Consider the following 15,630-nt stretch of genomic DNA (forward strand, 5'->3'; position numbering starts at 1 on the left):
ACACGAGATAAAGTAACGTAATCTGTGCTGGAAGCTCTTGACAGGTGTTGTACGTAAAGATGAGTGAGAGCAGGCTTTGTAATGGAATAAGCTGGCCTTAAATCTCCTAAGTCATCAAACCGCAGTCAACTCTTGGCAGGATAACAGAGCGGAATCGCAAAGGAGATATGCAGCGTTTTTTATTCAAACCAATAATCTAGGTCAGCGTGGGGTCAAAGCGTGGTCAGAACAGACGCAGTAAACAGTCTCCTAAGCTGTTGTAGAGTTAGTGAGATCAGATGTATAGTAATGATATAAGAACACAGAATAAGAGTGAAAGCCTCTGTAAAAGGCTTTGAGATAAAGCAGAGCTTATGCAGGTTTACTCTGTCAGAAGTGCGACGCAATTTTCTATACCGATCATAAAGTCAAAAAAAGTGTTCAATATAGTGCAGTGATATATGAATCTTTGACAGTCATTTGGAGTGCTTTACATCATATGACACTCATCGGCGTAATGCGGCATTTCTGTGGTTATGACGGTTAGACCTGATGTTGTTATGACAAAGCTGTTGATATATTGCGTTGTCTTACCACATTGTCTATTCTTGTTTGCTTTTGCTGAGAATGAATCTTGCCCATAGCCTCTCCCCAAGTGTTAAAACAACTTCCCACATTGTGGCTTGTGTTTATTTATTTATTTGTTTGTTTATAAATAGCGGTATACACTGCAGAGCCATCTGGCGCTCTTTATAAGGTTTATTTATTTATTTATTTGTTTATTTATTTTTAAATTCAAAAACAGTCAGCAGTGGGGAGGAGCCAGTTAAGTGTATTACGTATATATTGCCTTGTCAAGCTTATCAGCCTCAACATAAATAAATAAAAATGGTCTTTTTGGTTTTTTTTTTACCCCATTACTCTTTTTTCGTTGCCGTAGTTACGCTCCTTCCTACAAGTGAGAAAGTACGGTCTGGACTTGGCCACTCTCATCCTGTTTTCCTACCAGCTCAGCACAGCGCTGGCCTACCTGGAGAGCAAGCGCTTCGTGCACAGGTGAGACTTGCCGTCTTTTCATTCAGATGAGATTTGTTTTCATCGTGCGCTCACATCTCGTCAGTGAGTTATAATCCTGTAAACCATCGATCTTACAGGGACATCGCTGCCAGGAACGTGCTGGTGTCTGCCGTGGACTGTGTCAAACTGGGAGATTTTGGCTTGTCCAGATACATGGAGGACAGCTCTTATTATAAAGGTTAGTCTCTAGTCTGTTCCGCGTGGCACGCTGACACGCATCTGTGATTTACAGATATGTATTATATGTGTATATCCACCTCTTTAACTCAGTGACTCCGTTGAGTTTACGTGTGTTCCACTGATACAAGTAAAGGTGTCTTGGATAATCATTTTAAACAGAAACCTTAAACGTGAAATCTTTACCCGTTACCCTTCCCCCTCACGCGTGTCAAACTGTATTTGGATCATTTTGTCAGATTTCGTAAAAGAGCAATTCTTTCTCCCCTTTCCTCAGCCTCTAAAGGGAAACTGCCTATTAAATGGATGGCACCGGAATCCATTAACTTCAGACGCTTCACCTCTGCCAGTGATGTGTGGATGTTCGGTAAGTGTTCAGGAGGCCGCAGTGTCACTCCGTCTTTTTTTGTCTGGTCTAATTTATTGTCTCGTCCAGCGCGCGCTTTAGTCCGATAACGTTTGTCATCTCTTACAGTCACAAACGACCCACCGAGTCACATTCTCAACCAGTTCAATGCACGTGCACATTTACACATATGAGTCTAATGGGTATTAGCTGTTAGTAAAATCTGATGGCACACGTTTCTTAGCACACTGATACTTGTGTTGTGGTTATATACTTGCCAAGTTAAATGCTGTAAAATAGATAAAAGGGGAGATATTTTGTTTTTGATTTCATAGATTGGGTTTTGTCCTTAACATGGATTATCTACTCATAGAAATGTCACAAGAGTATTGGTACATTGCTTTTACATTGCTGAAAATAATCTGAAAGTGCAGATTTATGTGTAAAGTCCAAAGAATGCCTAAATTTATTTGACATTTAAAATATGTGTTTGGATTCTGACTCTGTGTGGGAATTTGCTGAATCCATGTTTCAGGCGTATGCATGTGGGAAATCCTCATGTATGGAGTCAAGCCCTTCCAAGGTGTGAAGAACAACGACGTGATTGGCCGCATTGAGAACGGCGAGCGATTGGCAATGCCCCACAACTGCCCGCCAACCCTGTACAGCCTGATGACCAAGTGCTGGGCTTACGACCCCAGCAAGAGACCTCGCTTCAATGAGCTCAAAGCCCAGCTCAGGTCAGAACCCAGTTACTGCCTTAGACACAAAGACACTCAAACACACTTATTCACACTCACACACACACACACACTCACACTCACTAATGTTGGTATGCTCTGCCCCTCTGAAAAGCCCCAGTCATGTACAAAGTATAGGCAGTAAAATGGGAAATAGAATTTGTCGCAGCCGATTTCAACTCAATGCAAACTGCCCTTTTGAGGATTTTGTAGGTTTTACAAATGTTGTGTACATTGGACACTAGAGGGCACCGTGGCACATCTTCCTGCAGTGTTGTGGTTTTGCCAGACATCTCAGAGTTGTATTGGCTTTTGGCTGAAATTTATGTAACTATGTCAGGCACCTCCATTAAACACAGGAGTGTCAAAGGGTGGGTGGGGAAGTCACATGACAGACACGCCCACCAATCAGGGAAATTCCCTGTCTCTCAGCCATGACTCAGTCCGTGCCTGTCTGTTAAACTTCCTTTGTGGGTAAGACCTCTGTTGGCATGACAACCAAGAAATAGCCTTTTGCTGGAGCTAAACTCTCTCTCTCTCTCTCTCTCTCTCCTCTCTCTCCTCTCTCTCTCCCTCCCCCCCTCCCTGTCTGTATGTCTCTCTCTCCCTCTTTCTCTTTCTCTGTCTGTATGTCTGTCTCTCCCTCTCTTCTGTTGTTCTCTCTCTCTCTCTCTTTGTCTCTGTCTGTTTGAGGCTGTCTGAGGTCAGTAAGGACACATTCCTTATGATGTAATGAGATGAGATCTCTTGCCCTCAGTTTCCCATTCCTGTGGCCACATGCTCCCAATGCTCGTAATGCCTCACCTACACTTGCCTGAGGACGTGAAAAAAAAAAAAACCGTCTGTTTCAACACTAGATGATACATAGCTCATGTCGAATCCGGGAAAGACAAGCTCTGTGTTGTGTTGTGTTGTAAAATGTTTAATTGTGAAATGTGAAGTGCAAAAATATGTCTTTTCTTACACATATTTTTAACTCCTAAATGCATACGTATGCGTATTTTAGAGATAACAGACAGTACTCACAGCATTGCAGGTCTAATTCCTGTTGTTACGTTTCACAAATTTTAAATCTATCATGTTTTAGGGTTGTCTAAATTATTCTGAGTGTTGTCTCATGTTATTTTTTAATTATTTTCATTGATTCACTTTCATTTCAAACACGCTTTAATCACATATCTGAATTAGTGTCCATCTGATATTGCTCCATATAGCCCCCCTCTTTCTCTGTATGTGTATGTGTGTGTGTGTGTGTGTGTTTGTGTGTGCATGTGCACGAGCGTGCGTGCGTGTGAGCGAGTGAAAGTGCGTGCGTGCGTGCGTGTGTGCGAGCGAGCAAGAGAGAGTGAGAGAGAGTGAGAGTTTTGTGCACAGTCAGGTACAGCAGGAAAAAATGGAGGGGCAGTGTGTGTGTTTGCAAGACTGCTCTTTTATGATACTGTTTAAGAGACCACATGACTCACACCTTCATTTTATTCCTCCCTCACCACATCAGTCCCTAGCGACGCTGTGCAGATGTACCACCGTGCCTTGGAAACGGTGTAAATATTTACACTGCTAACACTATTTATAGTGAAACTCAGGCCCATAAAAGGCACTAGATGCAAGACCTTGAGGACTGATGCTTGGCTAATACTGTAATAATATCGGTTAAAAATGCAGCCGGGCTTTTTTATGTGTTTTCACGTACGTGAGCGCGTTCTAGTCGTCTTGTGTTAGCTTGAGGCTCTCCCGTTAACACTGTCTGAGAAGTGACACCCGACTAATAACGTTAGCTAGCTCTGCAAGCAGAGTTTTTGTGTGTGTTTGTGTGTGTGTGTGAGTGTGTGTGTGTATGTTTGTGTGTATGTTTGTGTGTGTGTTTGTGTGTGTGTTTGTGTGTGTGTGTGTGTGTGTGTGTGTGTGTGTGTATGTGGGACCTAGCTGTCTTGTGTTAGCTTGTATTTCTTGCTTCAACAAAGCCTCCAGGACAAGAATTTTTTCTTTATGTCATTAGTGTTGTCAGATTAGTTACCACAGTGACTCATTGCTGCTAAACGCTAGTCAACTGCCATAAGACAAAATGGTCTGTCTGAGTCTAATCACAATATTTGTGTCCGGTAATCTGTAAAGCTGCTTTGTGACGGTGCAGGTCGTAGCATGTACCATGTCAATACTTGTGGCCGGAATGGAGTGAACTGAAATAAATATTGCAACATTACTACAGTCTGTCACATTGGTTTGATTGAGAAATGTATTCCTCACAACTCCTCCTGCTGATGTCATCAACTTTAATGGTGATTTGTACACACGTGTGTGTGTGTGTGCGCGCGTTTATGTGTGAGTCAATGTCTTTGTGTGTGACGATTCCCGTGAAAGGCGTGAACGGTTTGCAATGATGATGATGAAAATGCAGTTACTATCAAACGGGAAAGAGGTTTTTTTTTTTTTTTCCCCTTCTCCCCCCTTAAGCAAACTTTGCACTTTTCTCATGAACCTTATCTAGCCCTTAGAGGAATGTTAATTGACGAATGTCTTTCTACATCCTTGCCACATGAATAAAGTGACGAATCACTGTGGCTTTCTTTAGGTTTCTGTAGGAGCCTGGTCTGTTTTTCTGCTGTGCATTTCACAGAGTAGTCTCTGTGCTTCAGTGAAAAGCCTCTTTACTCCATGCTCTGCTTCGGAGCTGGCTGCAGTGGTTCAGTAGGACAAGGCTCCACCCCAGGCACTGAAATCTCAGGTGGAGCACGTCGGGGGTAAATGAGTGGTTCTAATGTCTCTCCCCTTTATCTGACAGCCACCGTTACGTACGCGTGCAAGGGACTTTAGCCCAAGTTGCACCAGAGGGGTTGTGACGTAGAGCGGCTGTCTTCTCCACCCTCGAACAGCTCTGAGAACACACAGGCCCACTCTGACCTTTCCCCTACCCTCAGTTTGATGTCTGATAGCTGACTGTGAGACTGACTAGTCAGTTAGAGGCGCGCTGTGGTTGACAGACACAGCATCTTACAGACTGAAGGGTCAAAACCTTCCTGAATACTGAGGAGCAAGGAAGTCCGTGTCGTACTGTGAAACCAGCTTTGAGAGGATGCCTGCTTTCCTTCAGCACGAGAGAAGCAGACACAAGCATCCATCACCGTAAAACAAATCTGCTCTTAATTGAAAAGACTTTCATTTGCATTGTCTTTAGCTAAAAAGTTCGGGGGGGGGGTGGAAACACTTTCCAAATAATTCCCTTTCCTCCGTCTCTCTCTCTCTCTCTCTCTCTCTCTCTCTCTCTCTCTCTCTCCCTCTCTCTCTCTCTCTCTCCGCCCACCGTTGAGTTGATTGATATGACGACGAGAGGAAGCTGAGTCTCCCCAGCACTGCTAGCACAGTCAGTAATACAGTCGCCGGCTTTGAAACCCTGGCCCTCTGCCAAGTGTAACAGTCTGCCCAGCCGAGCAGAGAGGAGGAGGAGGAGGCAGCATCAGGGAAAGAAAAAAAAAAAAGAGAAAGAAAGAGAGAGAGAGAGAGAGAAAAAGACAGACACAGCCGTTTTCCTGTTTCACACCGTCACACTCTCATGTGAAGGATTTTGGATGTGTGTGGTTCAGGTAAGTCTTGGTCTGTTTGTGGTGAGAGCTAATAACTGGTAACTGTGCTGCTGTATATGTTGGCTGACTGGCTGCCAGCTCCTGACATGTCAAACGCGTGACCGCCTAACAGGATTGAGCGCGGGGAGACTACAGGTGTGAAAGAACTAGGCGGATAGAGGTGGCCTGTCTCGTCTGATTCGGGTTTGCTTTAGAGTTTGGGTGAAGTTTAGCATTTGCCAGAGGAATTTTTGTGGACATAGATGATTTGGACAAGGAGGTTTTTTTTTTTTTTTTTTCCCCCGAAATGTTCCATTGCATCTTACTTGCTGCAGTTGTATTTTGCTCCTTAGTGACACCAAAACTGTAGTTATTAATGTGCAGAGAGGGCTGTGCTTATGAAAAGAAAAAAAAAAAAAAACAGAAGAAGAAGAAGGAGAAGAAAAGGAAAAGAAGGAGCCGTAGCATCCGTGACGTAGGCAGTTTGTAAAATCTCATCAGGTTTTTTTGTGCTGTTTAAGATTGAGCAGAACAGGTGCTTTTAACCCCCCCCCCCCCCAGTGCAGTGTCCTTCACCCAGTCAGAGTACAGACACTTGTTTGGCTTGTAGAGGATAATGGGCTTTCCAGAAATAGCTCTCTCTCTCCGAATTGGGCAGAAGGGTTCCAAACCCCTTCCCATCACTGAGGGTCTCTCTCCCAAGCTTCTCACATCCAGCACACCTCCCCACTCCCGTCTGCCAGAGTCTCTTTTAGCGAGACAGGACACAGGTATGGTTCTCACACTTTGGTTCTGTATGCATGCGACATGTAGAGACTCCAGCAATAACCAGTCGTAGTATCTTGGTCTTTGAGTCATGAAAGGAAGGCTTTGTGATTTGGGTGTTCAGTTCTACTGAATGGCAAATTATTCACTGAATTGTAAGGGGCACCCTTCCCTGCATTGTGGTCTGTTTTAAAATAGACTTTTTGCTGTGTGCGTTTTAATGGTTATTGCAGTCTTTGAATGGCGGAAGGGGGCTCCCTGTGTGTGTTAATGTAAAGAGATTGTTGCTCTGTGTGTATATTACGGGGGTTTTAGTGCAGAGCTGGTTCAGATGATAGCTATAACAGACCAGATCCCCTTTCTCTCTCTGTCTTAAGAGTTGGTCAGAGGTGTGGAATTTAATGCAGTGTCAGACATTGTCTGGGGCTGATAAGATCACTTTTGTAGGTCAAGCTGAAATATGATTAACTCAGTATAAGTATAATTATGATTAATGAATATGTTTTTCTACAACACTCCATTATGTGCCGGTAAGATTTAGTCATATGGCTTCCGTCCCTTTATGCGCCGATGAGGTAGCGTTTGTTTTGTCTGGGCAAACGATTCGTTTGTCCCGTTTTGTCTTTAAAAAGCGATGAGTGGGTTGTGCGGTCTTTTCTGTGTAGTTCGTTGTGCGTGTGACAACCCAGCCAGACTTTTTCAAGGCGTAACAGATAAAGTCAGCTGGGGTTTACGACACGTGTGGCGAGAAACGGTCCAGGCAGAGGAATGGTAGCGTGACGCTGTTTTATAGTTACTGAGTCACTGGTTTTTATCCCTCTGCTTTCTACTAAAAGCCTGTTTCTTCGCTGTACTGGGATGTCGTAGCGCACGGCCACGGCTGACCGTGCAGATCAGCGTTCTCAGCATGTTTCTGTTTTTGTTTTTTTCCGTCCTCCCGTGTGTACAGCACGATCTTGGCCGAAGAGAAAGTCCAGCAGGAGGAACGCAGTCGCATGGAAATGAGACGGCAGGTCACCGTGTCGTGGGACTCTGGAGGCTCCGACGAAGCTCCCCCCAAAGTAAGTCTTCACCCCCTCGGACCTGGTACTGACCCGTTAAAAGGTCACTGAGGTCACCATTTGTCACACCTGCCATGTGGTAGAGACTCAGCGCCAACGCATGTACGAGCTAAAGTGAATTTAGTGGGGGGAAAAAAAGACTGTTTTTGGTTTGTATGACAATGGACTTGAAAACAGGAACACTGGCCTTAAACACAACATATGAAGTCGCTGAGCCTCTCAGTTCTTGTTGTGAAAATATGATGTCTCTCTGCTCTTACAGGTCATACTGTATATTTCACTCCATTTTACCAGCTTCTAAAACCCAGTCTGATTCTGAGTGGCCGTTCTTTCTGTCAATCAAAAACAGAACAGTCATACCCAAGAAAATCATTACTGTTTATTTTCAGGATTTTTTTTTCCCCTGGTGACAGTTGTTTGGCAGTTGCCCTTTTCACATGTAGATACGACTTTTTTTCCTGACAGATTTGTAAATTTGCGATCCGTTCTCCATTAGTTATCTGTAAATGCTGTTTACCGGGATTAGTTTTGACACTGTGGTGACTGACTGGCTTGGCTGTCTTCACACTCTCTACCCCATCATTGCCTATGCTCCTCTATGCTCCACTGGGCTGCCTGTAGTTTAACTCTGCTCTGTGTGTGGCTTCAGGGCTTTATGCAGGCCTCCTGTGTGTTTATCCATGCTTGTCCATCTGCCAATCATTCTGTGTGTTCTCATACAGGTGTCTGTGTCTGTCTTGCTGTGGGCCTGTCATCAGTTACTCTCTCAGGCTTCTGTGTCCTTGTGTCTGCTCCCTTTTAAATCTCTCTCACTCTGTGTGTCCTGTCTTTGGCTTGTCTTCCATTGTGTGTGCGTGTTTGTGTGCGTATGTGCGTGCCTGTGTTCGTGTGCTTGCGTGTGCGTGTGTGTGTGTGTGTGCGTGTGTGTGTGCGTGCGCGTGTGGGTGGGTGTGTGGGTGTGGGTGTGTGTTTGCGTGTGCGCGTGCATGCGTGTGTGTGCGTGCGCGTGTGGGTGGGTGTGTGGGTGTGTGTTTGCGTGTTTGTGTGTGCGTGTGCGTGCACGCGTGTGTGGGTGTGTGTTTATGTGTTTGTGTGTGCGTGTGCGTGCGTGGTTTTCACAGCCTTCTCGTCGACCCTCCATGCAGCCCAGTTTTAGCATGGACTGTCTGTCTGCTCCTGTGCCACCGCCCCTGCAGCCTTTTGGCTCCCAGCTCTCCTTGTGCTTTCACCAACCCCCCCCACGGCTGCCTGCCTGTGGCCCCCCGCCGCCTCCCTCTGCCTCTCAGGAGGGGTCCAAGCCCAGGAGGAGGCCCTCCCACCCCCCTGCCGCTCCGGGGCACCTCCCAGGGCGCTACCTCTCCCTCCAGCAGCTGCCACCCATGCAGTACAGACCCTCCCAGGCAGGTGTGACAGGCCAGCAGGACAGGACAGGGAGGTCTAGACCGGTAAAAGATTAGCTTCAGCATCAGCTAGATTTCTAGCATCAGTACATTTTGACTACTGTGAATGTTGTAACTGTCAGCTTAGGGCTTGAATTAATAAGTTATCCTCCAAAACACACGAAGCATTGCAGTTTTATGCACCGCTGTTCCACCTCCCTGATCTCATCCATCGTGAAAAGGGATGCATGTAACAGTACAGTACAGAGTAGCTCCAAAGCCTTGTTTACCAAAAACACAAACCAGAGTCTGTCAAGTTACTTTCATCACAGTACAAAATCATTGAAATTAGAGAGTTAAAAAAAATAGTTTGTGAAGACAAGCAAGCTGTTTGATTTGACCAAAGCAGACTATTTTAGGTCCTTTTTAAGTATTAATTTGTGTCATGTGGGTCCCCCCCCCCCCCAGAATACTGCATGCCTCACCCTCCCTGCATGTCAGCCAAAAGTGCTCTCATGATTTCACTGACATTGGCCGGGCAACTGGTGATGGACGACCTGTTTTTTCATGCTTTTGTAAATTTACTTATGCGTGCTGCACAAACACTAATCCCTTTTAGTGGATAAAAAAAACCCCATAAAACATAAACATAAAACACAAAGCACTACACAATATTGTACAGTCTGCAAAAATGGTAGCACCCTCTATTCACACTCCTGCTGTGAATTATTCATTTTATGTTTATTTTCAAAGTTTGTGGGTTTTACAAAAAAAAATGTGTTACATTTCAAAACCCAGTTTTCCATGTTTGAGTGGAAGTGATAGTTCCTTGGGTTGATACTGTGTTGAAAATGCCTGAAGACTGCATGCTGTCCCAGCTCTGGACGTGTGTGTGTGTGTGTGTGTGTGTGTGTGTCCACCCTGTGATTGTCCTGCTGTGTGTGTTTGATCTGTGTCTTCCTCTCTTACCTACCGTCTTTTCTCTGCCTGTCCGGAGGTTTGGTCTGGAGACCCTCTTTATGAGAGGGTTGTGAAGGTAGATCCACTCACAAAGCATTCTGCCAAACCAAAGCCGTCGAAAAAGGAGCGAATGCCGAACGAAACCGAGAAGGAGATTCCTCCCCTACAACCCGACTCCCCACAATCCCCATAATTTTGCATTCTTCTCCTTCTCCATAAGTAACACATACGAGCCCTGAAATGACCACTTAACAGAATCCTATCCCTTTTAGTCAACTTTCAACTAACCGCCTGCCTTTGATTAAAGCCCCCCCCACCCCCCCACCCCACCCCCCCGACTGCTTGACCTATCCATCCAAACACAAAAAAAAAAAACGTAGCACATCTCTGTGTTGTGTGCTTTACTGAAGCGTCCATTAACAGCATATCCTCACTTCACAAGCTAATTAGTGTGTTTGAGTAAGTTTGTGTGTGTGTGTGTGTGTGTGTGTGTGTGCGTGCGTGTGTGTGCATGTGTATGTAACAGATATATGTTTTTGCCTTTCTCCAACTGTTTGCGTGTAGCCCAGTCGACCAGGTTACCCTAGCCCGCGCTCCAGTGAAGGATTCTACCCCAGCCCACAGCACATAGGCCAGCACAATCACTTTCAGGTACTTTTTTTTTTACAGGGTCCACACATCTGTTTGTGCTACGTTCAGTCGAGAGCGTTCTCTTTCTCCTTTAAAAACTGCAGTCAATGGTTATGTAAAGTTGGTTCTTTTTTTTTAAAAAAAAAAAAAAAAAAAAGTCTTTAACCACAAGCAATCAAATTGCCCTCAGCTGCAGTCTTCAGGGGTAAAGTAACTTTCCCAGCTATAAAAACATACCATTATGCTTTGGAATGGAGACTAAATGCTCATTCCTACGTGCTGAGTAATTCGGAGAACCCATGTGGACCACGGTTAGATATTGAAAGTACATCATAGCCACTGAGAGATGCTCTCTCTCTTTCTCTTTCTCTCTCTCTGTCTCTCTCTCTCTCTCTCTCGCTCTCTCTCCAGGTGTCTGGATACCCAGGCTCTCTTGGCGTGCCCTCTATGACTGGTGGAGTGTACCCTCCTCAGGCTTGTGGGATTGATGCCCATGACAGCTGGAACCACCACAGGCCTGCACAGGACCTAGCCATGTGGTCAGTCAGTGGCGAGGTGAGGCCATGATGGAGTAACTCTGTCAACACTCTGCCACACATGTTCCGCCTCCCATAAGATCCCATCAGTCAGACTGTGCATTTATTCCAATATTGCATAGTCTCATGACATGGTCTCATTTTGTCACTGCCTTAAAAAAAAAAAAGCAACAAAAAAACCCCAAAAACCATTTGATCTGCAAGCTTTCGCATATGAAGGTCCATACAAGTCTCTCCATAGACTTGCCGCTCAAGCCCTGTGATTGGATTACTGTTTTGAACAACTGGTTCTGATTGGTTTATCACTTTAGAAACACTATGTGGAGCAGAACAAATGTCCAACTAGTTCTGATTGGTTTATCACTTTAGAAACACTATGTGGAGCAGAACAAATGTCCTGTCTCATATATTTTGGGCCTGGTTTTGCTCCAATCACGTGTTGCCTGGAGTCAACACTGATCCACAGACTTCACTCTAGACCAAAGCACCGAATACCTTCTAACAGAGACAGAGCAGAGATGGCTGTTCTCTGGGTTAAATGCTTCAAACTAAATGGTTCATAGATTGACTGACAAACTGACTGGTTAGAAATTGATTCTTTTTTTTTTTTTGTTCCAGAGGACAGACTCTCCTTATGACTAATGAGATGAGTTAAGTTGGGAATACAGATTTGATTGACAGTAGTATTGACGGACTGATTCACTCAGTGCCTTACTGACTGTGAGTGATGACACAGAGCGCGTGTGCTGATTGTCTGGACGTGTGTGTGTGTGTGTGTGTGTGTGTGTGTGTGTGTGTGTGTCAGGACGGTGGGGCGCTGGACATGCGAGGTATGGGTCAGGGGTTACCCCCTCACCTGATGGAGGAGCAGCTGATGCTACAGCAGCAACAAATGGAGGAGGACCAGCGTTGGCTGGAACAGGAAGAGCGTCTCCTGGTAAAGCCCATCTCAGCTCCTTCTCCCTCTCTCGTCCGCTCTCTCTTTCCGCATTGGTTTGTCCTCCTCCGCTTCACCTCCGTCTTTCACTCTTCTTTTCTTTGCCTTCCCTCTCTTATCCTTTTTTCTTTGTTGTCCGTATCCCATTCGGTCCGCTTTTATTGGACTTTTTTCCTCGCTTTTTTTTTTCTTTTTCTTTTAAAAAAACTACGTTGCTGCATGATTTTCTACCTCTTCTCTCTTTTCCACCTCCCTACCATTTTTCTCTCCCTCTCTCTCCCTCTCTCTCTCTCTCTCTCCCTCTCTCTCTCTCTCTTTCTCTCTCACTGTCTCCTCCCTTTTTCTGTCTCTCCCTCTCATTCCACTCGAATCTGGTAAAGAGCTCCCTCTACCCTTGCGTAAGCGTCACTGCAATCCGATCCGTCCTGCTGAAACGAGACAGTTTCAGCATGATTTAGTAACAGCCATCTCAGCTGCGCTTTTCATCATAACCGCTGGGATCACGGCCCGACCGTCTGATACCGAGTCCCCCCCACGCTTCATTTGCCAATGCTGGTCACATGGTTTTGAGTGATTATTCCCTTCAGTAACACAGGCTGATGTGTCATAACAGTGAAATGAGAACATTGCCATGTCATGATCATCTGAATAGCAGTTTAGTTACTCAAAATGAAACGCCTGCGCTGTGTTCCTCTCTGTGATTCGGTCTCATCGAAACCTCGCCTCAAGTCCACCTCGTAAAATTCACCGCTGTCCAGTCAGAATCTTTGAGTCATAGAAGGCCACTCTGTTAAAACAACCTCAAATCGCTGTCATTCTGTCATGCCTTGAATGTTAGCACTTGTTACAATGGTGACGGGTCGCATCTCTGACCTTGGAGTACGGTAATGCTTTCTTGGTAGCGAGATATGTTTTATTTTTTTTCCAGTGTACTGACACGCTTTACGGTGTGTTTAACACTACAGCTGTAACAAGTCTTTTATTCTCTCGTGTTTACGGTTTGTGTGCATTATGTCAGACTGTTCCCCACTGGAGAAAAAAATTGAATGTGCCATGAGTGTGTTTGGCTTAATTATGGCCAGATGGTATTGAGCTGACAGTTGGTTCAGCTTAACCGTGTCATTATCTTCTAGTTGTCTCATTCTGAGAGTCAGTGTACTTCCTGCATCTCGCCAAAATTAGGTCTCAACAAGCAACAGGAAACCTTTAAGGGGGAAAAAAAAAAAAAAAAAAGAAACCTACACAATGACAAACATGTTACTATGCTTTTGAGGTTTCAGCTCTTCTAAGTAGCTACGCCTATGAAACCAGAATGTTTTGAGTGTGTGTCTCCAGTGTAGATTAGTCTTTTGTTCTTTGTTTTTCTTTTCTTTTTTTTTTTTGTTGTTTTTTTAATATAGACACGGGTCGGACGATACTACAGGTGCTGCCGTAGCAGATTCCTCGGTAATGAGGGGGTTTTGTGTTTGCGACGAGCCATGAAAGATGGTAAACTCACTCTGACCTGAAGCTGGTGAAAGCCAAACCACTCGTGCCTGAGAATTTTTCTTTTTTTTTTTTCTTTCTTTCTTTTTTTTTTTTTTTTTTTTTTTTCCCTTCTCGAGTCTTTCTGCATCTTTACCATTTGAGCAGCGGTAAGCCCATCCACAGAGGGGAGGGACGAGCGAATACGAGACAGAGAGAGAGAGAGAGAGAGAGAGAGAGAGAGAGAGAGAGTGAGGGAGGAGAGAGTGAGAAAAGGGCTTGGCCGGCGAGCTGAGACAGTTTGTTGGGTGCAGACTCGTTGGTCGTTGAGTCAGCCTAGCTTATATATATTACCACCCAGGAGGAAAGAAAGCCACAGATAACACACTTTTGACCCTTGCAGCATCTTGTTGATGGAAATTGCGCAGCGGTCTTTTCACTCTCACATATACACACACACACACACACTCTTGCTCTCTCCATGGTTGAAGCCAGTGAAGGAGCCACGCAAGACAAGCCCAAAGGATGCAGGTCTTCAAGTGCTGCTTTGGAAAACTGGTACAGAAAAGGGAGAGGGGGGGGGGGGGGGGGTTCACTGTCTATTTTTTTTGTTTTTTTTGGTGCTTATTGTTAAGTCAGAGGAACAGCTGCCAGGCTGTCGATGTTTAAATGTTTGTGGTTTTTTGGAGGAGTGTTAAAGCACTAATTTTGATGCTGTGTTTCTGTTGGTTAAACTGCCAGTTAAAATTCCAGCAGAGTTGATGTGAGATCAGTTGGTTAGAACTGAAATGATGTTGCTGTTTTTTTCATGTGAAGAGTCGACTGATTTGCTCGAAAGCTGTGATGACTTGCTAGCGCTTCTGACAGTACGACTTGGCATTGTTGAAAAATCTGTCGTCTTTAAGTGACGTTGCTGCTGAAAGAGAGTTAAAGTTTGAGAAGTTTTTGAGAATCCTCTTTGAAATGCTCGAAGAGTTGTGGGAAACACGCTGATGTGTGTGTATGCGAGTTATGCCCATTTCAATTGAAACCATCTGGGCTTTAAGCAGCTGTGTATGTTTAATACACTGATACAGTGTCTAAGAGCATCGCTGTTCCTATGTTTGGAAACAGTTGTTTATGTATTATGAATTAAAGCCTTTGTCCTTCCTCAAATTCTCATAGAAAACATTCAGGTAAAGTGGTATATCAGGGAGAACATGATGATTGAATAGAACAGGTCATTTGGTCCAGCAGTAGGAGTAGAAGATGGCAGTTGTGTATGAAGTTTATGAACTTAAACATATTAATCCTCTCTCTTTTTCCTTCTGTTTTTTTTCTTTTTCTTTTTTGCAGAAGCCAGACTCACGGAATTCCAGAGGCAGCATTGACAGGGAGGATTGCAATCTCCAAGGACCAGTGAGTCCCTTCATTCATGTTTATTTTTCCAGATGGAATCTCTCCAAACAATGAGAGATTCTAATTTTCTCGTCCCATAGACAGCCCCTGCTCCTCCTCTCTCTGTCTCTCTCTATCTCTCTCTCTCTCACACACACACACACACACACACCCACCTTACAGCCCTTACTCTGTCAGTTGCATGCCATACCTTGTCGGTTGATGGGACTCACATTATCTCGGTGCTCTCTCTTCATCCTCGGCTTGTTGCTACAGTTCACAACACACACGTTGCCTGTGGCTGCATTAAGAGTTATGAGTGTTCTCACACACTCATAAACTTATGTCAAACACTCCCTGGATGTCAGTGTGTTTGATTAAAGAGTCAGAGCTTATTCACTGTGTGTGTTTGTGTGTGTGTGTGTATGTGTGTTTGGACATGGTCTCTAAGGATTTCCTTTCCTCTGTGCTCCAAATAAAGAGAGGAAACTGCAGGCCAAAGGTGACCATATTTAGCAGTCTCCCATCAGTCTTTTCAATAATAATGAAATTCTCAGTGTTAGGGTTAGGGTTAGGGTGTGTGTGAAACTGAACTATGGCAGTCATTTGTGTAAAAAATGCTTAAATTGAAATTCATTTTCAGAG

At 44.7% G+C, this 15,630-nt stretch overlaps 1 protein-coding gene across 6 annotated transcripts in view; it reads left to right on the forward strand.

The window, feature by feature from the left end:
* The window catches only part of ptk2ab (protein tyrosine kinase 2ab), a 60,445-nt gene that overhangs the window by 38,636 nt on the left and 6,179 nt on the right, over positions 1–15,630 (forward strand). For 5 of the 6 annotated variants that reach the window (XM_030783303.1, XM_030783304.1, XM_030783300.1 and 2 more), the window contains 9 exons: positions 920–1,035; positions 1,134–1,234; positions 1,511–1,600; positions 2,115–2,319; positions 7,591–7,702; positions 10,606–10,692; positions 11,083–11,226; positions 12,013–12,144; positions 14,944–15,006. In XM_030783303.1, the coding sequence (XP_030639163.1) occupies positions 920–1,035; positions 1,134–1,234; positions 1,511–1,600; positions 2,115–2,319; positions 7,591–7,702; positions 10,606–10,692; positions 11,083–11,226; positions 12,013–12,144; positions 14,944–15,006 (1,050 nt within the window). Of the gene's footprint in view, positions 1–919; positions 1,036–1,133; positions 1,235–1,510; positions 1,601–2,114; positions 2,320–7,590; positions 7,703–10,078; positions 10,118–10,605; positions 10,693–11,082; positions 11,227–12,012; positions 12,145–14,943; positions 15,007–15,630 lie in introns of all 6 variants that reach the window. The other variant, XM_030783301.1, reaches the window with a different exon arrangement.

This window comes from Chanos chanos, chromosome 8 (assembly GCF_902362185.1).
Source record: "Chanos chanos chromosome 8, fChaCha1.1, whole genome shotgun sequence".
Taxonomy (NCBI): Eukaryota; Metazoa; Chordata; class Actinopteri; order Gonorynchiformes; family Chanidae; genus Chanos; species Chanos chanos.